At 38.7% G+C, this 19,509-nt stretch overlaps 1 protein-coding gene across 1 annotated transcript; it reads left to right on the forward strand.

The window, feature by feature from the left end:
• Window positions 1-5,255: 5,255 nt before the first annotated feature.
• On the forward strand, window positions 5,256-16,278 carry LOC121369241 (ATP synthase subunit gamma, mitochondrial-like). The gene is made up of 7 exons (XM_041494195.1): window positions 5,256-5,363; window positions 6,057-6,091; window positions 7,211-7,342; window positions 8,644-8,845; window positions 11,498-11,641; window positions 13,970-14,190; window positions 15,944-16,278. Exons 1-7 carry the CDS (start codon window positions 5,317-5,319, stop codon window positions 16,042-16,044), a joined length of 882 nt encoding a protein of 293 aa, XP_041350129.1. The 5' UTR covers window positions 5,256-5,316; the 3' UTR covers window positions 16,045-16,278.
• Window positions 16,279-19,509: the final 3,231 nt, after the last annotated feature.

Below are 19,509 nucleotides of genomic sequence, written 5' to 3' on the forward strand. Positions count from 1 at the left end.
AGTGTGGTATTCTGGTTTACCTGTTTTTTTAAAGAGTTTTCGCATCCTGTTTCTGAAGTCGCATTTTGTTTTAATTTCGTCCGTCCACCAACTGACAGGTGAATTTTTTGTTGGTTGTTTGGTTTTGGGTATATTATTTTCCGCTATTTTAATTATTTCATCGGTAATTTTAGTGGTCGCTTCATCGATATCTATATTAGTTTCTAGTTTAATTTGGCTGCATTCGCTTGTAAAGCCTGCCCAGTTGGCTTTACTAAATTTGAATTTTGGTAAGAATTTTTCTTGTTCGGTATATTCTATATTACTTTTATAGTTGGTTAGTATGGGTAGGTGGTCGCTATTTAGAGTATCAAGTACCTCCCATTGGGCGTTTGCCCCTATATTATTAGAGGTTATGGTAAGATCGATGGCAGATGAGGTTGCTAGTTGGTCGTGATAGTAGGTGGGGCTGCCATCGTTGAGACATACTAGGTTGTTTATGTTAATGAAGTTTTCTAGTATGTCTCCTTGTGTGTCGGAGTGCTGACCTCCCCACAGTGGGCTATGGCTGTTGAAGTCTCCTACTAGGATTAGGTTATTATTTGGTTTAATAAGTTTATTGTAATCGTTTATAGTTAGCTGTTTATGGGCTGCTCCCGGTGGGCTATATACATTGATGACGTCTATAGGCATCTTTTTATTTAATACAGTAAGTCCTAGGACTTCCAGATTGGTATTTAAGGCTTCGTATTTAATTTCGCTATGCGGAATGGTACTTTTAATGAGTGTGGCTATTCCACCTCTAGTGCTATTTTCTCTATTTTTATAGTAAGTTGTATAACCTGGGATTTTGAATTTTTTAGTTGTTATTTTATTATTACTTTTTTTTTGAGCCAGTTCCTAGCCAAGTTTCTTGTATGCATATAATATCTGGCTTGGTGTTGTTGGTGCTAATGAGTTGAATGAGTTCGGCACCATGTCCCATTGAGTGGAGGCCTTTAGAGTTCCATTGGAGAACGTTTAGGCCAATTTGCTTCAGAGTACTTTGTTTACTGGCGTGTGGAGGTGGATCTCCCATGATTTATCCTGAGTCGCTATTGATTTTATCCGTTAGTTTTATCTATTTTTATTTTGTTTTAATTAATTTTATTTTTAATTAATTTAGTTTTATTATTTTTAAGTTATTTTAAATTTTTTGTCTTATGTCGGCTTTAATGGTGGAGATTTCCATGGCTAGTTTCTCTGTTAAGGCTTTAAGTTCACTGACTTGTGTCTGCTCAGTGGCTTTAACTTTTTCCGCATAGGTGATTGATTTTGTGACTAGATTATCTCTGGTTATTTTTGGTTCGATTTTGTTTTTTTCATGTTTTTCCAGGAGGTTCATTTGGCGCATCGCCCTTTGATAGTAGTGGCACCGAGTGTCGTGTGCCATGTGCCTATCCAAGCAATTGGGGCATTGGATGGGCTTGGTGCAAGGTGAGTTAAGGGAGGCTCTAGCATGATTTTGGCCGCACCGATGGCAAGTGGGTGGGTTTCTATAATGGCGGAATTTTGCAGCTCCGTGCCCCCACTGTTGACAGTGGTGGCACTTGCTGGGTTTCTTTTCATAGGGGAGGAGGGAATATATGCGCCCTTGAACTATGATTTGGTGATCGCAGGGACGGGTGGTTGTTATTAAGAGGTACCCGTTTGTCCAGGTTGTTACCTCTTTGATTTCGAGGTTGGGGTTGTCCTCTTTCAAAGTTTGGAGTGAGGTGGCTAGGGCTGGTAGTGGGTGGAGCTTTGCAAGCCATTTGTTAGTACTGGTGGGGGTGGGGGTGGTCTTATCGGTGGGGGTGGGGGTTTGGCTCTGGATGTTGGGCTGGCTTTTCAAATTGCCCGCGGCCTTTGTCGGTATCTCCTTGTAGAAGGGGCTTGGGACGTTGTTAGTGGTGGCGGTGGTGGGGCTTGGGGGGGGGGTTACGGTGGGGGTGGGGGTGATGGTGACGGCGATGGGATGGGTGGCTCCGCTTTCGCTGTCTATTGGCGTTTGGTTTGGCGTTTTTATTGGTTTTATTTGTCTGGTTTTAGCTGGGGCTTTCGTTGGTTTGGTTTTTAGGAAAGTATGTCTCGAGAGGACTTTTGCTGGGCTCTTACTTTGGTAGGTGTTTAATTTTTTGAAGGACTGAAGGGTTTTTATTTTTCCGGTTTTGGTTGGTATTGAGGTTTTGGGGGCCTGTCTGGTTCTCGTAGGTTTATTGGTTTTCATTATTATTGGGCTATTTTCGGCCCGGGGGATAGCTGACGCCCCTGGCGGCTTGGGACTGGTGGTGGATTTCGATGGCGGCCGCGTCTCCATTGGCGTGTTTTCTCCGACGTCCGGTAGCTCCCAGTCTGGAGCTCCACGCGGTAAGACGTGTTTGTTTCGCGTGTGCACACTGCACGTGCTTTCGTGAGCTCGACTTGGGGGTCCTTCATTTCGTTGTTTTTTTTCAGCGAAATGAAGTTTTGTACTGGGATGTATCCGGCCATTGGAACTGATTGAACGCTGGAACGCTTCTCGTTTCGACAGTCTGCACCACCAGGTTGGATTCTTTTTTAGCGAGATTCCTTGCCTCCACGTCATTTCTCCGTCTGACTGTCGACTTGGGTTTTTTCGTGACTCGTATGACGGCCATTCTGCAGAACGCCACGGTTGTTCGCGTTTAGTCTCTACATGTCCGAGCCTGTCCTAGCAGCACTGGAAGATTGACCGCCCCACTCTAAGAAGAAATAGGAAGCGGGGTCGGCCCCTACTACTCTTTTTCTAGACTTTACCTTGCTTTATAGTGATACCATCTCGCATCCTCCGGAGTCGGGCCCGTCCGCACCACTATACCAAACCATAACGACTGGACTATACCCTAGTCTGATACTCTCTCTCGTTCAGACGGATCCGGCTTCTCAAGATCTGTATTTCAGCACAGCACTACACCTTCAACGTCTTTCGACTGTCAATCTAGGGGTTTTCTTGACGGGATGCAAACCATCTCGTCCCTTTAAGCTGTGCACCCAAACGGCCTTAACGAGGCCACTCGCGTGGACATATCGATCGGACTTTAAACTTTTAGATCTGCGTATACAATTTTATGTCGAAATTACTCTTCTTTTTTTTTTTTAAATATTATTAAATAGTCCGATCCTCTCTTCTTTCTCTTATTTAATTTTGGACTGTCCTTCTAAAATGCTCCAAATTAAATAAATATTCGGCCGAGCAGTCAATTCTTTTTATTTTTGGCTTGTAACCTTTTTTTCTTTTCTTTTTATTCTATTAACTTTTTTACTAATTGCTATTTTCAAAATTCTGCCCATTTTCACCCCCCCCCCCCCCCCCCCCCCCACCACCAGCACCACCACCACCACCACCACTATTGTGGCACTGGTTTATTTCGTCTGTTTGTGATCAGGTTTGTCGGGTTTGGTTTGTGTCTCGGTTCTTGTATTTGTAAACATGATTTGTTTGCCCGGCGCTGCGGACACTGGTACGAGCTGCACCACTGATATTGTGTCCGAGCTCGGGCTTGTATAAATGTGGAAGGTGCTGCCTAGTGCTTTGAGGGCGGATTCGTCCCCTTTGATAAATGTGTCTCCGGTGTTTGTTTGTGTATGGTAAAAAATGGCTGTAGTGCTTGTCATGTTCGTTATTGTTTTCTGCCAAAAGATGTATTCGTAGAGTGTTGGGTTCTGCCCCTTGATTAATATCTGCCGAATGCCTGGGTGTGGTGCTTGTTTGTGTGCCTGTGTTTTTGTTTTTTTGTCTATGCGCGTGTTTGATAGTATCTCAAATCTGTTGGTTAATAGCACCTCGGGGTGGATTTTGTCTATTTCGTTGGCTCTGTCCTCCGGGTGTCCTTAACGTCTGAATCTTCCTTACTGAGGTTTAACTCGCACTTCCTTTTAGCGGCAGTGCGAGGTGTATTGGGGGCACTATTTTCTGCTGATTTAGAGACCAGTTTAATGGCTTGTTCAATATCGTCCATTTTTGGGTTGATCGAGACAAATTCAACGTCGCTGTTTATTTTGGGTTTTTTGATCGTTGTTTTCCTGTTAGCGCGAGGGTGGCGATAGATCGAGGGGTAGATGGAGGGGTGGGGGATTGGGGGGTGGAGGCTACACTTTTATCGGGGCTATCCATTATTATGTTGACTTTTATGATGTTATTTTCTTCTTGTTGCGGGTTAGGCCCTTTTGTTTTGGTTTCGCCGGTTGCGTTGTTGGTATCCATTTTTATTTCTATCTATTTCTATTTTATTTCGTTTAGTTTTTTTGTTTAATTAAGTGCTAATATATAAAACTGTTAAGAAAAGATTTTAATGGTTTTTAAGTGCTTATTAACTATAGCATAAATACACACAAGGGAAAGTTAAAATATTAATCTATTGCTAAGTATATTTTACCACAAATATCAGCGTACGTCTACCTATAAATATCTATCTAACTACTATAACTACAAATACAAAAATCTATCTAAATTTGAATAATGTCTTTCTTACCGTGGTCCTAAGTACAGTGCTGCTCCTAGCTGTGGTACAAGACTGTCGTTAGACACCGAAGTGCGTTTAGTTTAAAAGGTGCTACTGTGTGTCGTTGAACATGCATTGTATTTATAATTCCTTGATTTTTAGGGGCGGGATTTTGCTAGCCGGAAGTGCTTTGGTCTTAAATCTGTGCAACCATTATGTGAATGCATGTTGATTTTTGTTTATTTGTTGTTGTTTGGGAGTTGTTGTTGTTGTTTGTTTTTTGCACCCACACCCCCAATCCCAACCAGTTCCTCACTAAATATATATTAAAGGTTGTGGTATGTGCTGTCCTGTATGTGGGAAAGTACATATAAAAGATCCCTTGCTGCTAACGAGAAAATGTACCGGTTTCATATAAACATTATAATATTACGTGATAATTACCTAACGTTTCACAACCAGTAACAAATGAACGTGCTTTTGTGGTGTCCTTAAACAAAACAAACATTTACTTTCACTTTTTGTTTTTATTATAAACTTGCGTGCAACATATCACCTCTGGGTGGATGAAGTTTGCATTTTTAATTTTATAAATTAATACACTTTTTTCACATATCAGACATATAAACCAAATAGGGCTAGCGGGCAGTCGATGTATGTTTTTAACGTAATAATTAAAGCATATTAATGAAAACTGTAATGTATTTTTATTGAAACCAAAACATCCACAATGCAATCATATATACCGTTATATAGCCAAAACGTCCACGGCAGTTTGATGGTGGAACAACCTATACAAAGATAAAGATGAGTTATCGTTCTTGAAGATCAAGCCTCGACTTCGTCGCCGGTAAAGATGGAGGCCTTGTTAGTGCGATCGGTTCAGGTTATAACCCCACAATGGTATTAATTTGACGATTGTTATTTTATAAATGTGTTTGTTTTCTAGTATAAGCACTATACCTTTCTTAGTCAACATTAATTTGTCCTATTCTTTGGTTTTCAATCGAATACTTGCCATGTTGTCATTGTATAGTTCAAGGTGAAATGTTGTGGCCTTCAGTTCAGTGGAACTTCACATCTTTACTGAAACTTTGAAGTCTTCAACAGTTCAGTGAAACTGAAACTTGAAGCACATTCCAGGCTTAAGTTAATACAATTTTACTAAATAATAGTAATAATCAGATATGTCACCTAAAGAGAGAGAGAGAGAGATAAAGCTTAAAAACACTAACATTGGAGGGTTGGGGTGGGGGGCAGGATATTCATATTTACAAATAGATTTAACTGCAACATTTGACACCAAAATAATTTCACTAGCCATCGGGCATGGCAATAGTAGTTATTTACTAACCCAACATTGAATATCACTAGCCATAGGAGTGGGTCTACCATAATCTAGCAGCCCTGCGATGTTGAGAATCGTTTAGGAGATAATTGCACAATATTCAAGAATTGGGAACAAACTTGTTTTTAAAATTCATAATCGACAGCTATTGGGATACTGTCTTTAACTCTCGGTTGACAAACCCTGAGATGTTTGTTACTATTAAATTACAGACTAACTCTTCCTGCTCATTTGCCTTTATTTTTCAGTACTCAAGTACGTGGGATGGCGACAATCAAATACAGTAAGTTGGCTTTTTTTCATGTAATTTTAACTTCTCTGGGATGGTTCACAGCTCAAAAAGTGCATGCAAAAGAATATTTATTTCGGAATATACATGTAAACATCATTTAAAAATATAGGGGCAGGAAGTGGCCCAGTGGTAAAGCGCTCGCTCGATGCACGATCAGTCTGGAATCAATCCCCGTCTGTGGGTCCATTGGGCTATATCTCGTTCCAGTCAGTGCACCACAACTGATATATCAAAGATCGTGGTATGTACTACCCTGTCTGTGGGATGGTGCATATAAAAGCCTTGAAGTGGTGACAGCGGGTTTCCTCTCTCAATATCTGTGTGGTCCTTAACCATATTATGTCTGATGCTATATAACTAAGTAAAATGTGTTGAGTGCGTCATTAAATAAAAACATTTCTTTCTTTCTTTATTTAAAAAAAAATAAATATATATATATATATATATATATATGTGTATATGTATATGTATATGTATATTATTACTGCAACTTCCCTATATATTTATTATATTTTGCATTACATTTCTTCCCGTAAACAGACATTTGGTTTGGAATGTTCTCCTGAACGGGGACCCGACAACTCGGCCCGGGGGACAACCCGAGGCCGAGTTGTCTCGGACAACTCTGGGCCGAGTTATTAGACTGATAGACGGGGCATGCTGTGACACATTATATGCGTGTTAAGTATGATAGTTGGCCATGTACTATAGTAATAATAATGCATTATACTGATAGATACCGCTAACTATATGGTCACCATTAAGAATGACAGTTGTGCATGTCGTATGCGCATATCGTAGTTTCTAGAAGTATTGTACTATAGAAATAACGCAAAAGACATCATTTGCCAAATTCTCACATTTATTACATTAAACACACATATGAATCTACACACAGGAATCTAGAAGTGGACACGTTATTGTTCACGGAAATTATTTGTTTCGATTAACTGTCTCTGGACTCCGGGCCGAGTTGTCTCGCGGTGGGCCGGGTTGTCTCAGAACTCTGGGCCGAGTTGTCTCGAGGTGGGCCGAGTTGTCCTCGGGGCCGAGTTGTCTGGCATTCTCCTGAACATGCATGTAATATAATTAGCTTTTTTAAAATTTCAGTTCGTATGAGGTTGAAGTCCGTTACGAACATCCAGAAGATTACCAAATCAATGAAGATGGTGTCTGCTGCCAAGTTTTCCAGGGCTGAGAGAGAGCTTAAGGTTGCAAGACCGTTTGGCATTGGTGCCCAAGGTAATACCCTTTGTGGCTTCTTTCAGTTTCAACTGTCTTATCGATATTAACTATGAATCTTAGTTGTGTTTCCATTGTGCACATCGTTTTGCAGATAATGGCTTATTGATGTCCCTGGTATGTGCTGTCATGTGTGTGTGTGTGCTCTAATAGTACATAATAGATATCTTATTGCTGTTCAGTGTCGGCTTAATGTTTTTTTCTAGACTTAATGTCACATTTTTTTTCATATTTGAAATCTTCCCCCATTGTATTCATGTTCAGTAGACAATCTTTGCCATGAGCAAAATCAAGGTGAGCTGAAGATTACCGAAATGGTGCTTGGCGAGCAATAAGACGAAGTTTCAAATGAAATCTATTTTTCGATGATCAATTTGAACTCTCAAACACCTTTCCAGGCAAGTGTGGAGGAGATTGGCAGTGATCACTCGCCTTTCCTGGCAAAGACTCAAAGATGAATCCACTTTTCTCTCTGATAGTTTTTGTGTTGCTTTTTCCATAACTAGCTCTAGCGCTTGTCAATATCACCAACTGCGAATATTAAAAACACTTAATGAATTATACTTTAATTTGGCAAAATAATTCCTTGTAATAATTGATATTTCACTAGAAAATAACAGGTTTTTTACAGTTTCCAAAGATTAAAAGATAATTTGGTGAATGCTCAAGATCAACTACAGTCACTTATCGCATCTTTGTTTTGGCTTCGTACACAATAAATATAACATCCCACAGCAATTTTTTTATATGATATATTTGACAAAAGGTACTTTTAGTTCTTTCATCTTTTAAAATTTAAACTTTATATTTTATCCAGAATTATGAAAAATAAAAACATACCGACCTATAAACAGCATCTGATCATTATAAAATTTTGACAGGGGTCAAGGTTAGTAGATCAGTTTTTATTTTAATGTTGCAAAGCACTAATAATATAGTTAATTTTGAATTTGAATGACGTCAGTCTTCCAATGATATCACTTTACAACTCCTTATCATAACAATAAACAGGGTACATGAGGTTTCCGTTTTCAGAACGTTGCAAAAATACCAATGCAAAATTGCTATTGACATTTTTTTTGTTTGCACATTACTAATGCACCCAGATGTGTTTGAAGAAAATCTTGTAATTAAAAAGTTGTACCATTTACAAAATATTGATTTCAAGTGAAATTACGGTGAGATGTGCTATATTTATTGTGTACGAAGTCTAAACAAGGCTGTGAAGAGTGACTGTCATCAACCGTAATTCTGTCTTGTCGACCTGTGTTGCTAACATTGACATATCGTGTTTGGTTTAGCATTTTATGAGAAAGTGGAGGTGAAACAGGACGAGACACAGCCCAGCCACCTGTACATTGCTCTGACATCAGACCGGGGACTGTGTGGTGGGGTTCACTCGAGCATCGCCAAGAGGATCCGAGCCTTGTTGCTGGAAGACAAAGCAGGAGCTGAAACAAAGCTTGTTTGTATTGGCGACAAGTCCAAGAACATACTGCAGCGGTCAGTATTGTGCTGTTAGTTTAAGCCAAAAATAAATTCATTCTCTGGTCAGACCAAATTTCCAGAATTGATGCCACGATGCAGGGTTGGGGGTTTTTTTAAGCATGTATTGCATTGACTGTTTTGCGTGCGAGTGCGAATAATTTTAACATGCTCATATACCACTAGAGTTTCGAGCATGTCCGTCCCGGGGCCTGTCTCTGGATAGCCAGTGTCTTGCTCCGGGACAGAACAAAATTAAGGGGATAATTTTGAAATTTACATCCAAAAATTAAATAGTGGGCCTTTATTTTGATGTGCATCTCTAATTAATATAATTAAGAAAGAAAATTCTACTCGCTAGATTAGATCAGGCGGTCAAAAAGAAATTAGATAGATAACACACCTGATTTGGGATAGGGAGGGGGTGGAAATGGGCAGAATTTTGAAAATAGCAATTAGTAAAAGAAATTAGTAGGATTAAAATTAGAAAGAAAAATGTTACAAGCCAAAAATAATTGAATTGACTGCTCGGCCAAATATTTATATAATTTGGAGCATTTTAGAAGGACAGTAAAAAAATAAATAAGAGAAAGAAGAGAGGATCGGTCTATTTAATAATATTTTTTTAAAAAGAAGCAATTTCGACATAAAATTTTGAATGACGGTCTAAGAGTTTAAAGTCCGATCTATATGGTGGGGGGGGGGGGGTGGGAGAGTAAGTTTGAGGTGGGCAGAATTTGGAATACGAATTGAGTAGTTAGGTCAAAGACCGAAGACCAAAATGTGCTACAAAAATGTAAGTCCAAACAATAAAATGTTCAACCGATACGGTTTTAAGGTGATTTGAGCAATTTAGACGGGCTGCCAAAATAAACTGCGTCGGACTGTTTACACAAAAAAAAAAAACGTTGTAAGTGTTATAAGGAGGTGCATTCCGAGGCAGCAGTATCAGCCAGGGGCAGGACGTAGCCCAATGATAAAGCACTCACCTGATGCACGGTCGGTCTGGGATCAAGCACAGTCGGTGGACCAATTTGGCCCATTTCTTGTTCCAGCTGAGCCAGTGCACAACAACTGGTATATCAAAGACCCTGATATGTGCTATCATGTCATTGGGATGGTGCATATAAAGCTCAATCAAGCTCAGTCCGTTGAGTGCTCCCCTGAGGTGCTTGCTTCGCAGGATCGAACCACCTTGGTGGATCCATTCAACTGATTGGGGTTTTTCTTATTCCAACCAGTGCAACTGGTCAAAGGCTGTGATATGTGCTTTTCTTGCTGCATTAGGAGGTTTCCTCTGATGACTGTGTCATCATTACCAATAGCTGATTAATAAATTGGGTTATTTCTCATTCCAGCCAGTGCACCACAACTTGTTTATAAAAGACCGTGATATGTGCTATCCTGTCTATGGGATGGTGCATATAAAAGAACCCTTGCTACTAACGTAAAACATGTAGCGGGTTTTCTTTCTAAGACTCAAAATTACCAAATGTTTGAAATCCAATAGTTGATGATTAATAAATCAATATGCTCTAGTGGTGTTGCTAAACAAAGCAAACAAACAGTAGCAGCCAAATATCGCCACCTACTAGTGAACACTCATCATACAGTGTGAAAACCATTTATGTGTCCTCCATACGCATTTGGGTTTGTTTTTTTAAAGCAGTTTGTATTTTTGGGTGCATTGTTAAACTAGTTTATTACAGGATACAGAGGTTTATTACTTTTTTAACAACTTCCAGTTAGTGATAGTTCTGGCTCCATATTCATGAATGTAATTAAGTCAAGGTATGATTCTTAACATAATTAAAGTACATATAGTGATTTCCCTAGAAAATTGGCAAGGCATGGTAGACCAAACACTTTTGGGGCATTTTCACCATTTTCGGGGCACTTGTATTTCATTAAAAATAGACTAAAATTAATTGAAATAAACATTAATGTAATTTATGTGTTTGCTTTAATAAATGAATGGCAAAAGATATAAAAGGCATATTGTATTAATTAATAATTCCTTTTTTTGGTGTTTTATAAAAGGCAATTTTAGAATTAATTACTGAAAAAGGCTTCTTTAATCTCGGGGCAGCATGGTGCTGATTAAGACAAGATGGCACTAGACTACTGAGGCATGATGACCTGTGTACAGCCATATTGGTTCTGTAAGAATGTTGCGTAGTCATAGTTCGTGTTACAGGTTCTGGAATGATTGCTCATACAAACCGGTCTCGGTGGCGTCGTGGCAGGCCATCGGTCTACAGGCTGGTAGGTACTGGGTTCGGATCCCAGTCGAGGCATGGAATTTTTAATCCAGATACCGACTTCAAACCCTGAGTGAGTGCTCCGCAAGGCTCAATGGGTAGGTGTAAACCACTTGCACCGACCAGTGATCCATAACTGGTTCAACAAAGGCCATGGTTTGTGCTATCCTGCCTGTGGGAAGCACAAATAAAAGATCCCTTGCTGCCTGTCGTAAAAGAGTAGCCTATGTGGTGACAGCGGGTTTCCTCTAAAAAAAATCTGTGTGGTCCTTAACCATATGTCTGACGCCATATAACCGTAAATAAAATGTGTTGAGTGCGTCGTTAAATAAAACACTTGATAGACATTCGAAGAAAATCTTTGATTTTGTTTCAGTTAATATTCATGCAATGTATAATTCAATTTCAGACTCTTTAAGCCAAATATTCTTCTGACCTTCAATGACATTGGCAAGCGGCCACCAGTATTTGCTGATGCAGCAGTTGTTGCTGCTGCAATCATTGAGTCCGGATTCAAGTATGATGTTGGCAAACTGTTCTTCAATAAATTCAAGTACGTTATTGTTCAGTGGTACATTAATTATTATTCAGTATTAACATTACCATTTTGCTTTTTATATTAAAAAAAAAATTGTATTGCCTTTATGAAGTAAAATTGTGAGATATGGGTATTACTTTTCCGCTGGTGGTGTTGGCGTGTCGATTTGCATTTAGAACAATTTTTCACAAACTGTTAAGTCTTCGGTTAGTGAAACTTTGTCTTTAGTTGCACCTAATACGGCTTAGGGATGTTATTACAGTGCACTAAAAACATTTTTGGTATGGCTAGGCTTTTAATTAGGTGGAATTCTTGTGTTAATATATCTGTTTTAACATACTGGTACTAATAACATGCATATTTTATATTTTAACCTTTGACAAAAACCATGTTGAGACAGTATAACCTTATAACTTTTCATCTCATGATTTTACTTTTGAAAGTTTATAATTACATCAAATAATGTTTGTATGTTCATTGATTTTCGTAATTTTTAGAGCAGTTAAAATTTGGTTTGAAGTTTGGCATACTTGTGCACATTCAGAGCTGCAGGAAGTACTCGCCCACTTGTCAAATGCGAGTAAAAATTCCTATGGGCTATTTAAAAAGTGCAACTATGAGCCCAACAGGCTATCTGTCTCTTCGATTTTGTTTGACTCATGATGTTGATCACTTAAAGGGACACACCCTAGTTACGGCTAGTTGTTAACCATTACGGCGTTGTTTTTTGCTATTAAACCCATTTTTTCACAAATAAAATTGCACTTTACTTACATTTTATTATTTAGAATACACATTTTTATTCACCTGAAGTGCTTTTTGGTAATCCTGATGTTTGTAAAACCACGAAATGCATTTTTTTCTTTTTTTCACAAGACGTTCTGTCGAGAAAAAACCGTTAAGCAAGCGAGGTCCAATCTATTTTTAGAGGGGATATTTCCATTTCAATATCACAGACGTTGGTATATCACGTGACCGTTATCATTTTGGTTCGGGTTTGTTTTCTCGTGCATGGTTCGCGCAATCAACATCCGATTTGTTGTTGTTCATTTGTGAGATTTTTCTTCACAGTTCGTGAACATTTTCAGTAACAATAAAGTTCAGACAAGTAAGTGTCTCAATACAAAACGTTACAAACCCTTAAAACCAATAATTTTGCTAAGTCTTACGATATCTGGAGAGGGGATACAACCAGGACAGAACAGTTGGAACATGTCCAGGAGAGGTGAAAAGAATGCACCCCAAGTCTGTGTGCACTCTGTGAAATTTGTTGTGACGTAGGCATTGTTGTGTTTCGAGCGACATCTACCGGTGACATCAGAATACTAACTTTCAAAATTATTTCAAGCAATTGGGACATGGGGATTCCCATGGTATTTATCGATATAAAACCTGCTTTTTCACTCCATTTGATAAAAACGTGATCTAAGTGTGTTACAGGTTTGTAGATTAACCAAATTATAATTTATTTTCGCTGGATGGAACTAGGGTGTGCGGCTTTAACGAGTGTTTTTAATAATGTTTTGTCAATATATCTATATTTCATTTGAAGTGAAGATTCTGTTTATTATAAAATTGTTAATAATATATTGTTCTATAGACTGACAGACTAGTAGAAATCCTGGCGATCTAGTAAAATATAGTTCGTTCTGGTCCGGCGGGCTAGTTAAATATTTTCCATTTCTGCTCCCCTGACATTTATGGTCAGATGTCCAGTATTTGTGACCAATGTTCTCAGTCACTATTTTACTTAAGTACTACAGTTGTTGTTTTGAAAAAAGAAGGGACATAACCCAATGATAAAGCACTCACTTGATGCAGTCGGTCTAGGATCAATCCTCATTGGTGTGTCAAGTTGGGCTATTTCTTCTTCTAGCCAGGTGGTGTCATTAAAGAAAACAAACTTTAACTTTTTGTTTTGGAAAAAAAATATTCAATTCATATGCCAATATTTTGTGATATTTGTTGGTAAAACATTCCAGTTTATTAGGGTGGGATCTAGCTCAGTCAGTAGAGCTCTGAGGTGGTTGTGTCATGGGATCGAACTGAACCACCTTAGTGGAACCATCTCTGACTGGGTTTTTTCTCACCCCAAACAATGTCTCAACCTTTCTGAGTCTTAAGACTCGAGACTGGTAGAGTCTGATACATTAACGTCATGGCAACGCCATACAAATTGTATGCGTGTGACATCAGTAGAGATTGCTTTATAAGCAAAGGCCCATATCCATATTAATTTGTTTGGTTTTCTGATTTCATGAGTATAGTATCTTACAAGACGACCGAAATGCCTCTGTTTACCCTCGAGTCTGTTAATTCATAAGTTTCGTTTTCTGTTTTCAGGAGTATAGTATCTTACAAGACGACCGAAATGCCTCTGTTTACCCTCGAGTCTGTAAACTCTGCGGATAAGTTGAGCCTGTATGACAGTCTGGACGATGACGTGATGCGCTCATACAATGAGTTCGCACTCGTCAGCCTGCTCTTCTACGCCATGAAGGAAGGCGCCACCACCGAGCAGAGTCAGAGGATGACGTCCATGGATGGAGCCACTAAGAACGCTGGTAGGCATGATGCCCTTTTAGTTTGGTCAAATATTGGGGGGGACTTTTAAGCTGGTTTGGAAACCTGTGCCCAATTTGACAAAACATAAGCCTAGTTTTGCACATAAATGTAAATCTACGACTAAAGCACAATTTTTTTTACTATGACAGTATAACAAATAAAGTTAAAAGTACATAGTTTGTTTGTCCTTAAACTGCTCCATCTTCTGTAATTTTCTACGTGAAATAGATCCAAACGCATGTAAATGTATTCCTTGTATAACTGCTGGTTGTAGACGTTAACTTATGATGTTCTGTGAAATCAGCCCCTGATGTAGTACCCCATGGTCTATTTTTGTGATCATATTCTCTCGTGGTTTCTGGTGTGATTGGTTGTAGCTGTTGGCGTTGTGAACATTGGTTATAATGTCTTTGATCTGCTATACACAACAATAATTACTTTGTTATTAAAAGATTCTTGGGTCATAGACAGTGTCATACTGGCACAGAGCATCAAGGTGTTCATCATCTATGAAAAACAGGTGGCTGTAACTGTATCTGTTGAGTGCAGTGATGGTGTATACTTGTAAGCATAAAAAGTAGGCAATAGTGTTAGTCATCTAAGAATTTCCATCCACTAATGAACCGTCTTATTCCAGTTTTATCTACTATAGTACAGTTTGGCCAGCTGTTTTTTCACACCTGCATAAATGCAAGATGAGCTCAGAAATAACACAAATTATTTGTGTGTGAAAGGGAGATAACTGTATATTAGCTCACCATTTAGGCTTTGCATGTCACCTATGTCATTAACCAGTTTCTGATTTTATCTTGTATTCTTAACAAGGCTGCATATAGTTAATTCTTATATTACTACAGTGTTCATTAGATGACATTTAGTGATTTTCGCTACTGCCTACTGTTGATGCTTAAATTATATATTATTGCTGTGCTGTGGCCCAGCCATCTACTTTTCTTTTCGCAAGGTGATCTGAATCTCAAGGGCAGAACACCCTGTATTACACCATGGTGTGACTGTTTAACAGCTTTGACTTTATTGAATATCCGCCTTGTTCACGGTCAGTCTAGGATCGAACCCCGTCGGTGGGCCTATTGGGCTATTTTTCATTCATTGTATGTTTATTTCTCTGTGATTATTGTTTGTATAGATTGCTGTCAGTTTAGTATTTTTTTAATTCTTCGTCATACGGTCATAAAAGCACCGTATTCATTCCAAGACCGAACTTTGGTAAAACATTCCAGATGCTTGACTGTGGGTCCTGTGACAACATAATTATTAGAATTTAATTACAACAGTTTGTAATAAAACTAAAGCAAGTTCTGTTTCCTTCTTTTGTGTTGTTATTATTGTTTGTATATGATAACATGTTTTTAAATTGCAATTTAAGTAAGTTTTTTTTCAAAACGAAATTCAGTCGCGGGCCATTAAACAATTGTATGGGTGAGTCAAAGTGTTGCTGTGGGTGGCCCGATTGTCCAGTCGAAAAAAATTCCAAGTGCATACCTTGCTACATCTGGTATACCAAAGGCTGTGGTATGTACTATCCTGTCTGTAGAATGATACATATAAAACATCCCTTGCTACTAATGGAAAAATGGAACATGTTTCCTCTAAGAATATGTGTCAATATTACCAAATGTTTGACATCCATTAGCCAATGATTAATAAATCAATGTGCTCTAGTGGTGTCTTTAAACAAAACAGACTTTAAACCTTTTTTTTTTCATTCACATTTCTTTTGTTTGATTTCAGGCGAGATGATCGACAAACTGAGGATGGCATTCAACAGAACCCGACAAGCTGTGATCACCAGGGAATTGATAGAAATCATCTCTGGTGCTGCAGCCCTCTAACCCCTGACACACCTAGTGCCGTGGATTGTATAGATTATAAATAAATATATATAATAATGATGCTCCAGTTTGATTTGTGTGTGCTGCAGGGATAGATTCCAGACAAACAATACAATGGAAATCTGCCGTCTTGCTGAATAAATGTCTGAAATCTGAATTGACAGTTTGTGTTTCGCTAGACCAACTTTAGACCTGCACAAGAATCAGGTGTTGAATAAATTGACTGTCTCTTGATGATCTGTTGAGTTGTTTGATTTATAATTGTCCAACGTGTGAGCATGCCTTTACAGAAGTCTGAACAAGGTGGAAGGGGATCACTATCTTATAACAAATCACTAAAATAATACAAAGTGGAACTGTAGGAAGAGTTTTGTTCAGAGAGAGCCTGACTCGTCTCCTCCACGAAACTTTACTTGCCAGTCCTCTTTCCCCTCCCCTGAAAAAAGGAAGGTCTGTTTGAGCTGTCCCGAAGCCAAGTTTGGAAAGATGACTATGGGCACCAAATTAATATTAGTCCACGAAATTTGCTTTCAGCCAGACAAAAGCAGGATAGCGTAAGCAGGCAGGTTCATTTGGTTCACGTTAGACCGAACCCAGGGTAGGTGTTGCATTTTTAATACCGCACGAACCCTTGTAAGACGTGGTATTAATGTATCCGTAGCAGATAAGTTAGCTGGACCACTTGAGGACAATTTTATTTTTGCCCTACTCCATAAAAAAGATAAAAATCTGGCTTGTGCCACCCCGATATCGTTTCGTTTTGTTTGGACAAATTATATTGGTAATTTGTAATGAAATTTCAGCTACATCAAAATTTAGCGCGACCAGAAACATTAGATGTACCTAGTCAAGCAAAGTGTACTTAATATGCAATCTTGGTCATTAAAAATCTTACTTTGAACCGTCTTGTAAAGACGGCCAACTCGAGACACGCCAGCAGGATTTATATAATTATACTGATGAAAAGAAATAAGGGAGCACATAATAAACAATGACAGCAACCAGAACCTTCATCCATAGCATCAGGAAGATAACTGTGTTCCTTACATTCAATTCACATTACAGTCAATAGCATATGACATCTTGTGTTATACAGACATTACTATGCTAGTAGGGAACTAAATTTGGTCTACAATACCATCTGTTCCCGCATTTGTTTCCATCAGTATATTACTAATCGGAAAAATCTGTATTTCTTGTTGTAAATCCAACGGTTTGTGTCCAAAGATATTACAAAGGGCATATTGAAGTGTTGCAAAAACAATATATCTCCATGTCGGCAAAGCTTCTTTCAATCATGTCACCGTTTTAAATCCATCGATCTCCGTCGGTTGGTCTATTTCCCAATAGTGTAACGAAGGCCATTTTATTACCTATCTTGTCTGTGGGATAATGCATATAAAAATATCCCTTGCAAATCGAAAAGAGTAACCCATGGCGGTAGCGTGTTTCGTCTCATTATATGTGTGGTCCATAAGCCATAGGCAATGTCCCGCGCCATAATAATAACCTTAATTAAAATGTGCTGAGTGGGTCGTTAAATAAAATAAAAAATCCTAAATTTCCATCTTCAGACAACGGCCATTTGTCCATAGGGTCCCCTATAGGCGTACGGGGCCAGGCTGGTTTTTGCCCGAATTAAACGAAAATGTCTGAAGCTGGATAACAAAAAAAAATTCCATATAAGTATTATTGCCAAACAGCTATATAATGTTACAGATTTAATGAATCACTATGCATTTTTACCCGGATTACAACTAATTTTGCGGATAGAATGATGGAAATACATATTAAAAAGGCCACAGTTTGCCCGAATATCTCTATCGTTTTTGCTACGGCATTGCCAAGTTGGTCCTGTATCAAGTTTTATTCCTAACTGCATGCAAAGTGGCATGTTAGTATCACATTTTGCACTTTTATACTATAAATGTTACTTAGCCAATTACTAAGTATATATGCATTTTATATATACTGTCAATGTAGGTTGGCAGCCATTTTGTTTCTCTATGGTCATTCAAATGAAATTTAGGAATGTTTTTATTATATTGGGTCTCCTTAATAACCTAATACATCTTAAATTAGTAGTTTGTTTTTATCACCAAATTCCCATGGGATTACATAAGCAACCAAAATAAATGGTTCCTATCGCATCCATGAACCATAGTGGCCATTTTGAATTATTAAGTCACTGACGTAATAGAAAGATTATGCACTTACGATATAGAATCATTACTTGAAAACCAAATGAGCTTTACTTATTTGTTAAACATTTGGCTGGTCTAAATAGTCATTTAGTTTAATTTGATTTAATTTTACTGAGTGCAAAATCAGAAATGGCTATCTTGGATTTGACCCAGTTTTAACAGCGTTTTGATATGTTATTCCTTATGTCCAAGAGTACCAGAAACAATTAAAAAAAAATTGGTAGCAATTTTTTTGGGGTTAAGGTGTTTTTTGTCACATATTGACATACTCCATCACTAGGGGAGCAGTTGCCCCCGTCCTCAGGGTCGTACCCTGATCAAAATCCTAGGGGGGGGGGGGGGCACTACTTTTTATAAACAGATAAAACACTATACAACTTAAACCCTGAGATGTGTATGCTATTTTCTGAAGTAAAAAAAAAAGGTGAGATTCTCGGGGGGGGGGGGGGGGGGGGGGTGGTCCTGTACGCTTATGAAAGGAAAGGAAATGTTTTATTTAACGACGCATTCAACACATTTTATTTACGGTTATATGGTTAAGGACCACACAGATATTGAGAGAGGAAACCCGCTGTCTCCACTTCTTTTCGATTAACAGCAAGGAATCTTTTATATGCGCCACCCCATAGACAGGATAGCACATACCACGGCCTTTGATGTACCAGTCGTGGTGCACTGGCTGGAACGAAAAATAGCCCAATGGGACCACTGACGGGGATCGATCTCAAAGCGAGCGCTGTACCACTGGGCTACGTCTCGCCTCTGTACGCTTATGAGGTCCCATAGCCTGCTTTCCTAAAAGCCTGTAGTAGGTCAGCGACCGACGCAAATCACTGATCTGCGACGGTCGGTGGCCTTGTACAGATTGTAATGGAAACCAGGCGACGTTCTTATAAAACATTTAGTTTAGACTCGAGACAGTTTTATAAACAAGGGACCAGACTTACACCTACCCATCGAGTCGTTAAACTCGCTCTGAGTGGGAGCCGGTACCGGGGTGCGAACCCAGTACATATCAGCCTTAAGTCCGACGACTTAACGACGAAACTACCGAGGTCGGATTTGATTACCGTATATTAAACTGCACAAAATGTGTGATAGTCAAAACATTTTCATAGGGTTTCGAATATATATCGTGAGATGCCACATGATTTGTCAAAACCTATTGGAATAGATCGTTCTGGACTTTAATCCGTTAAAAGGGTCATTACATGTCAATTGGTAAATAGTCACTTGCCCAAAATATGTGTTTTTATATATA

This window comes from Gigantopelta aegis, chromosome 3 (genome assembly GCF_016097555.1).
Source record: "Gigantopelta aegis isolate Gae_Host chromosome 3, Gae_host_genome, whole genome shotgun sequence".
Classification (NCBI taxonomy): Eukaryota; Metazoa; Mollusca; class Gastropoda; order Neomphalida; family Peltospiridae; genus Gigantopelta; species Gigantopelta aegis.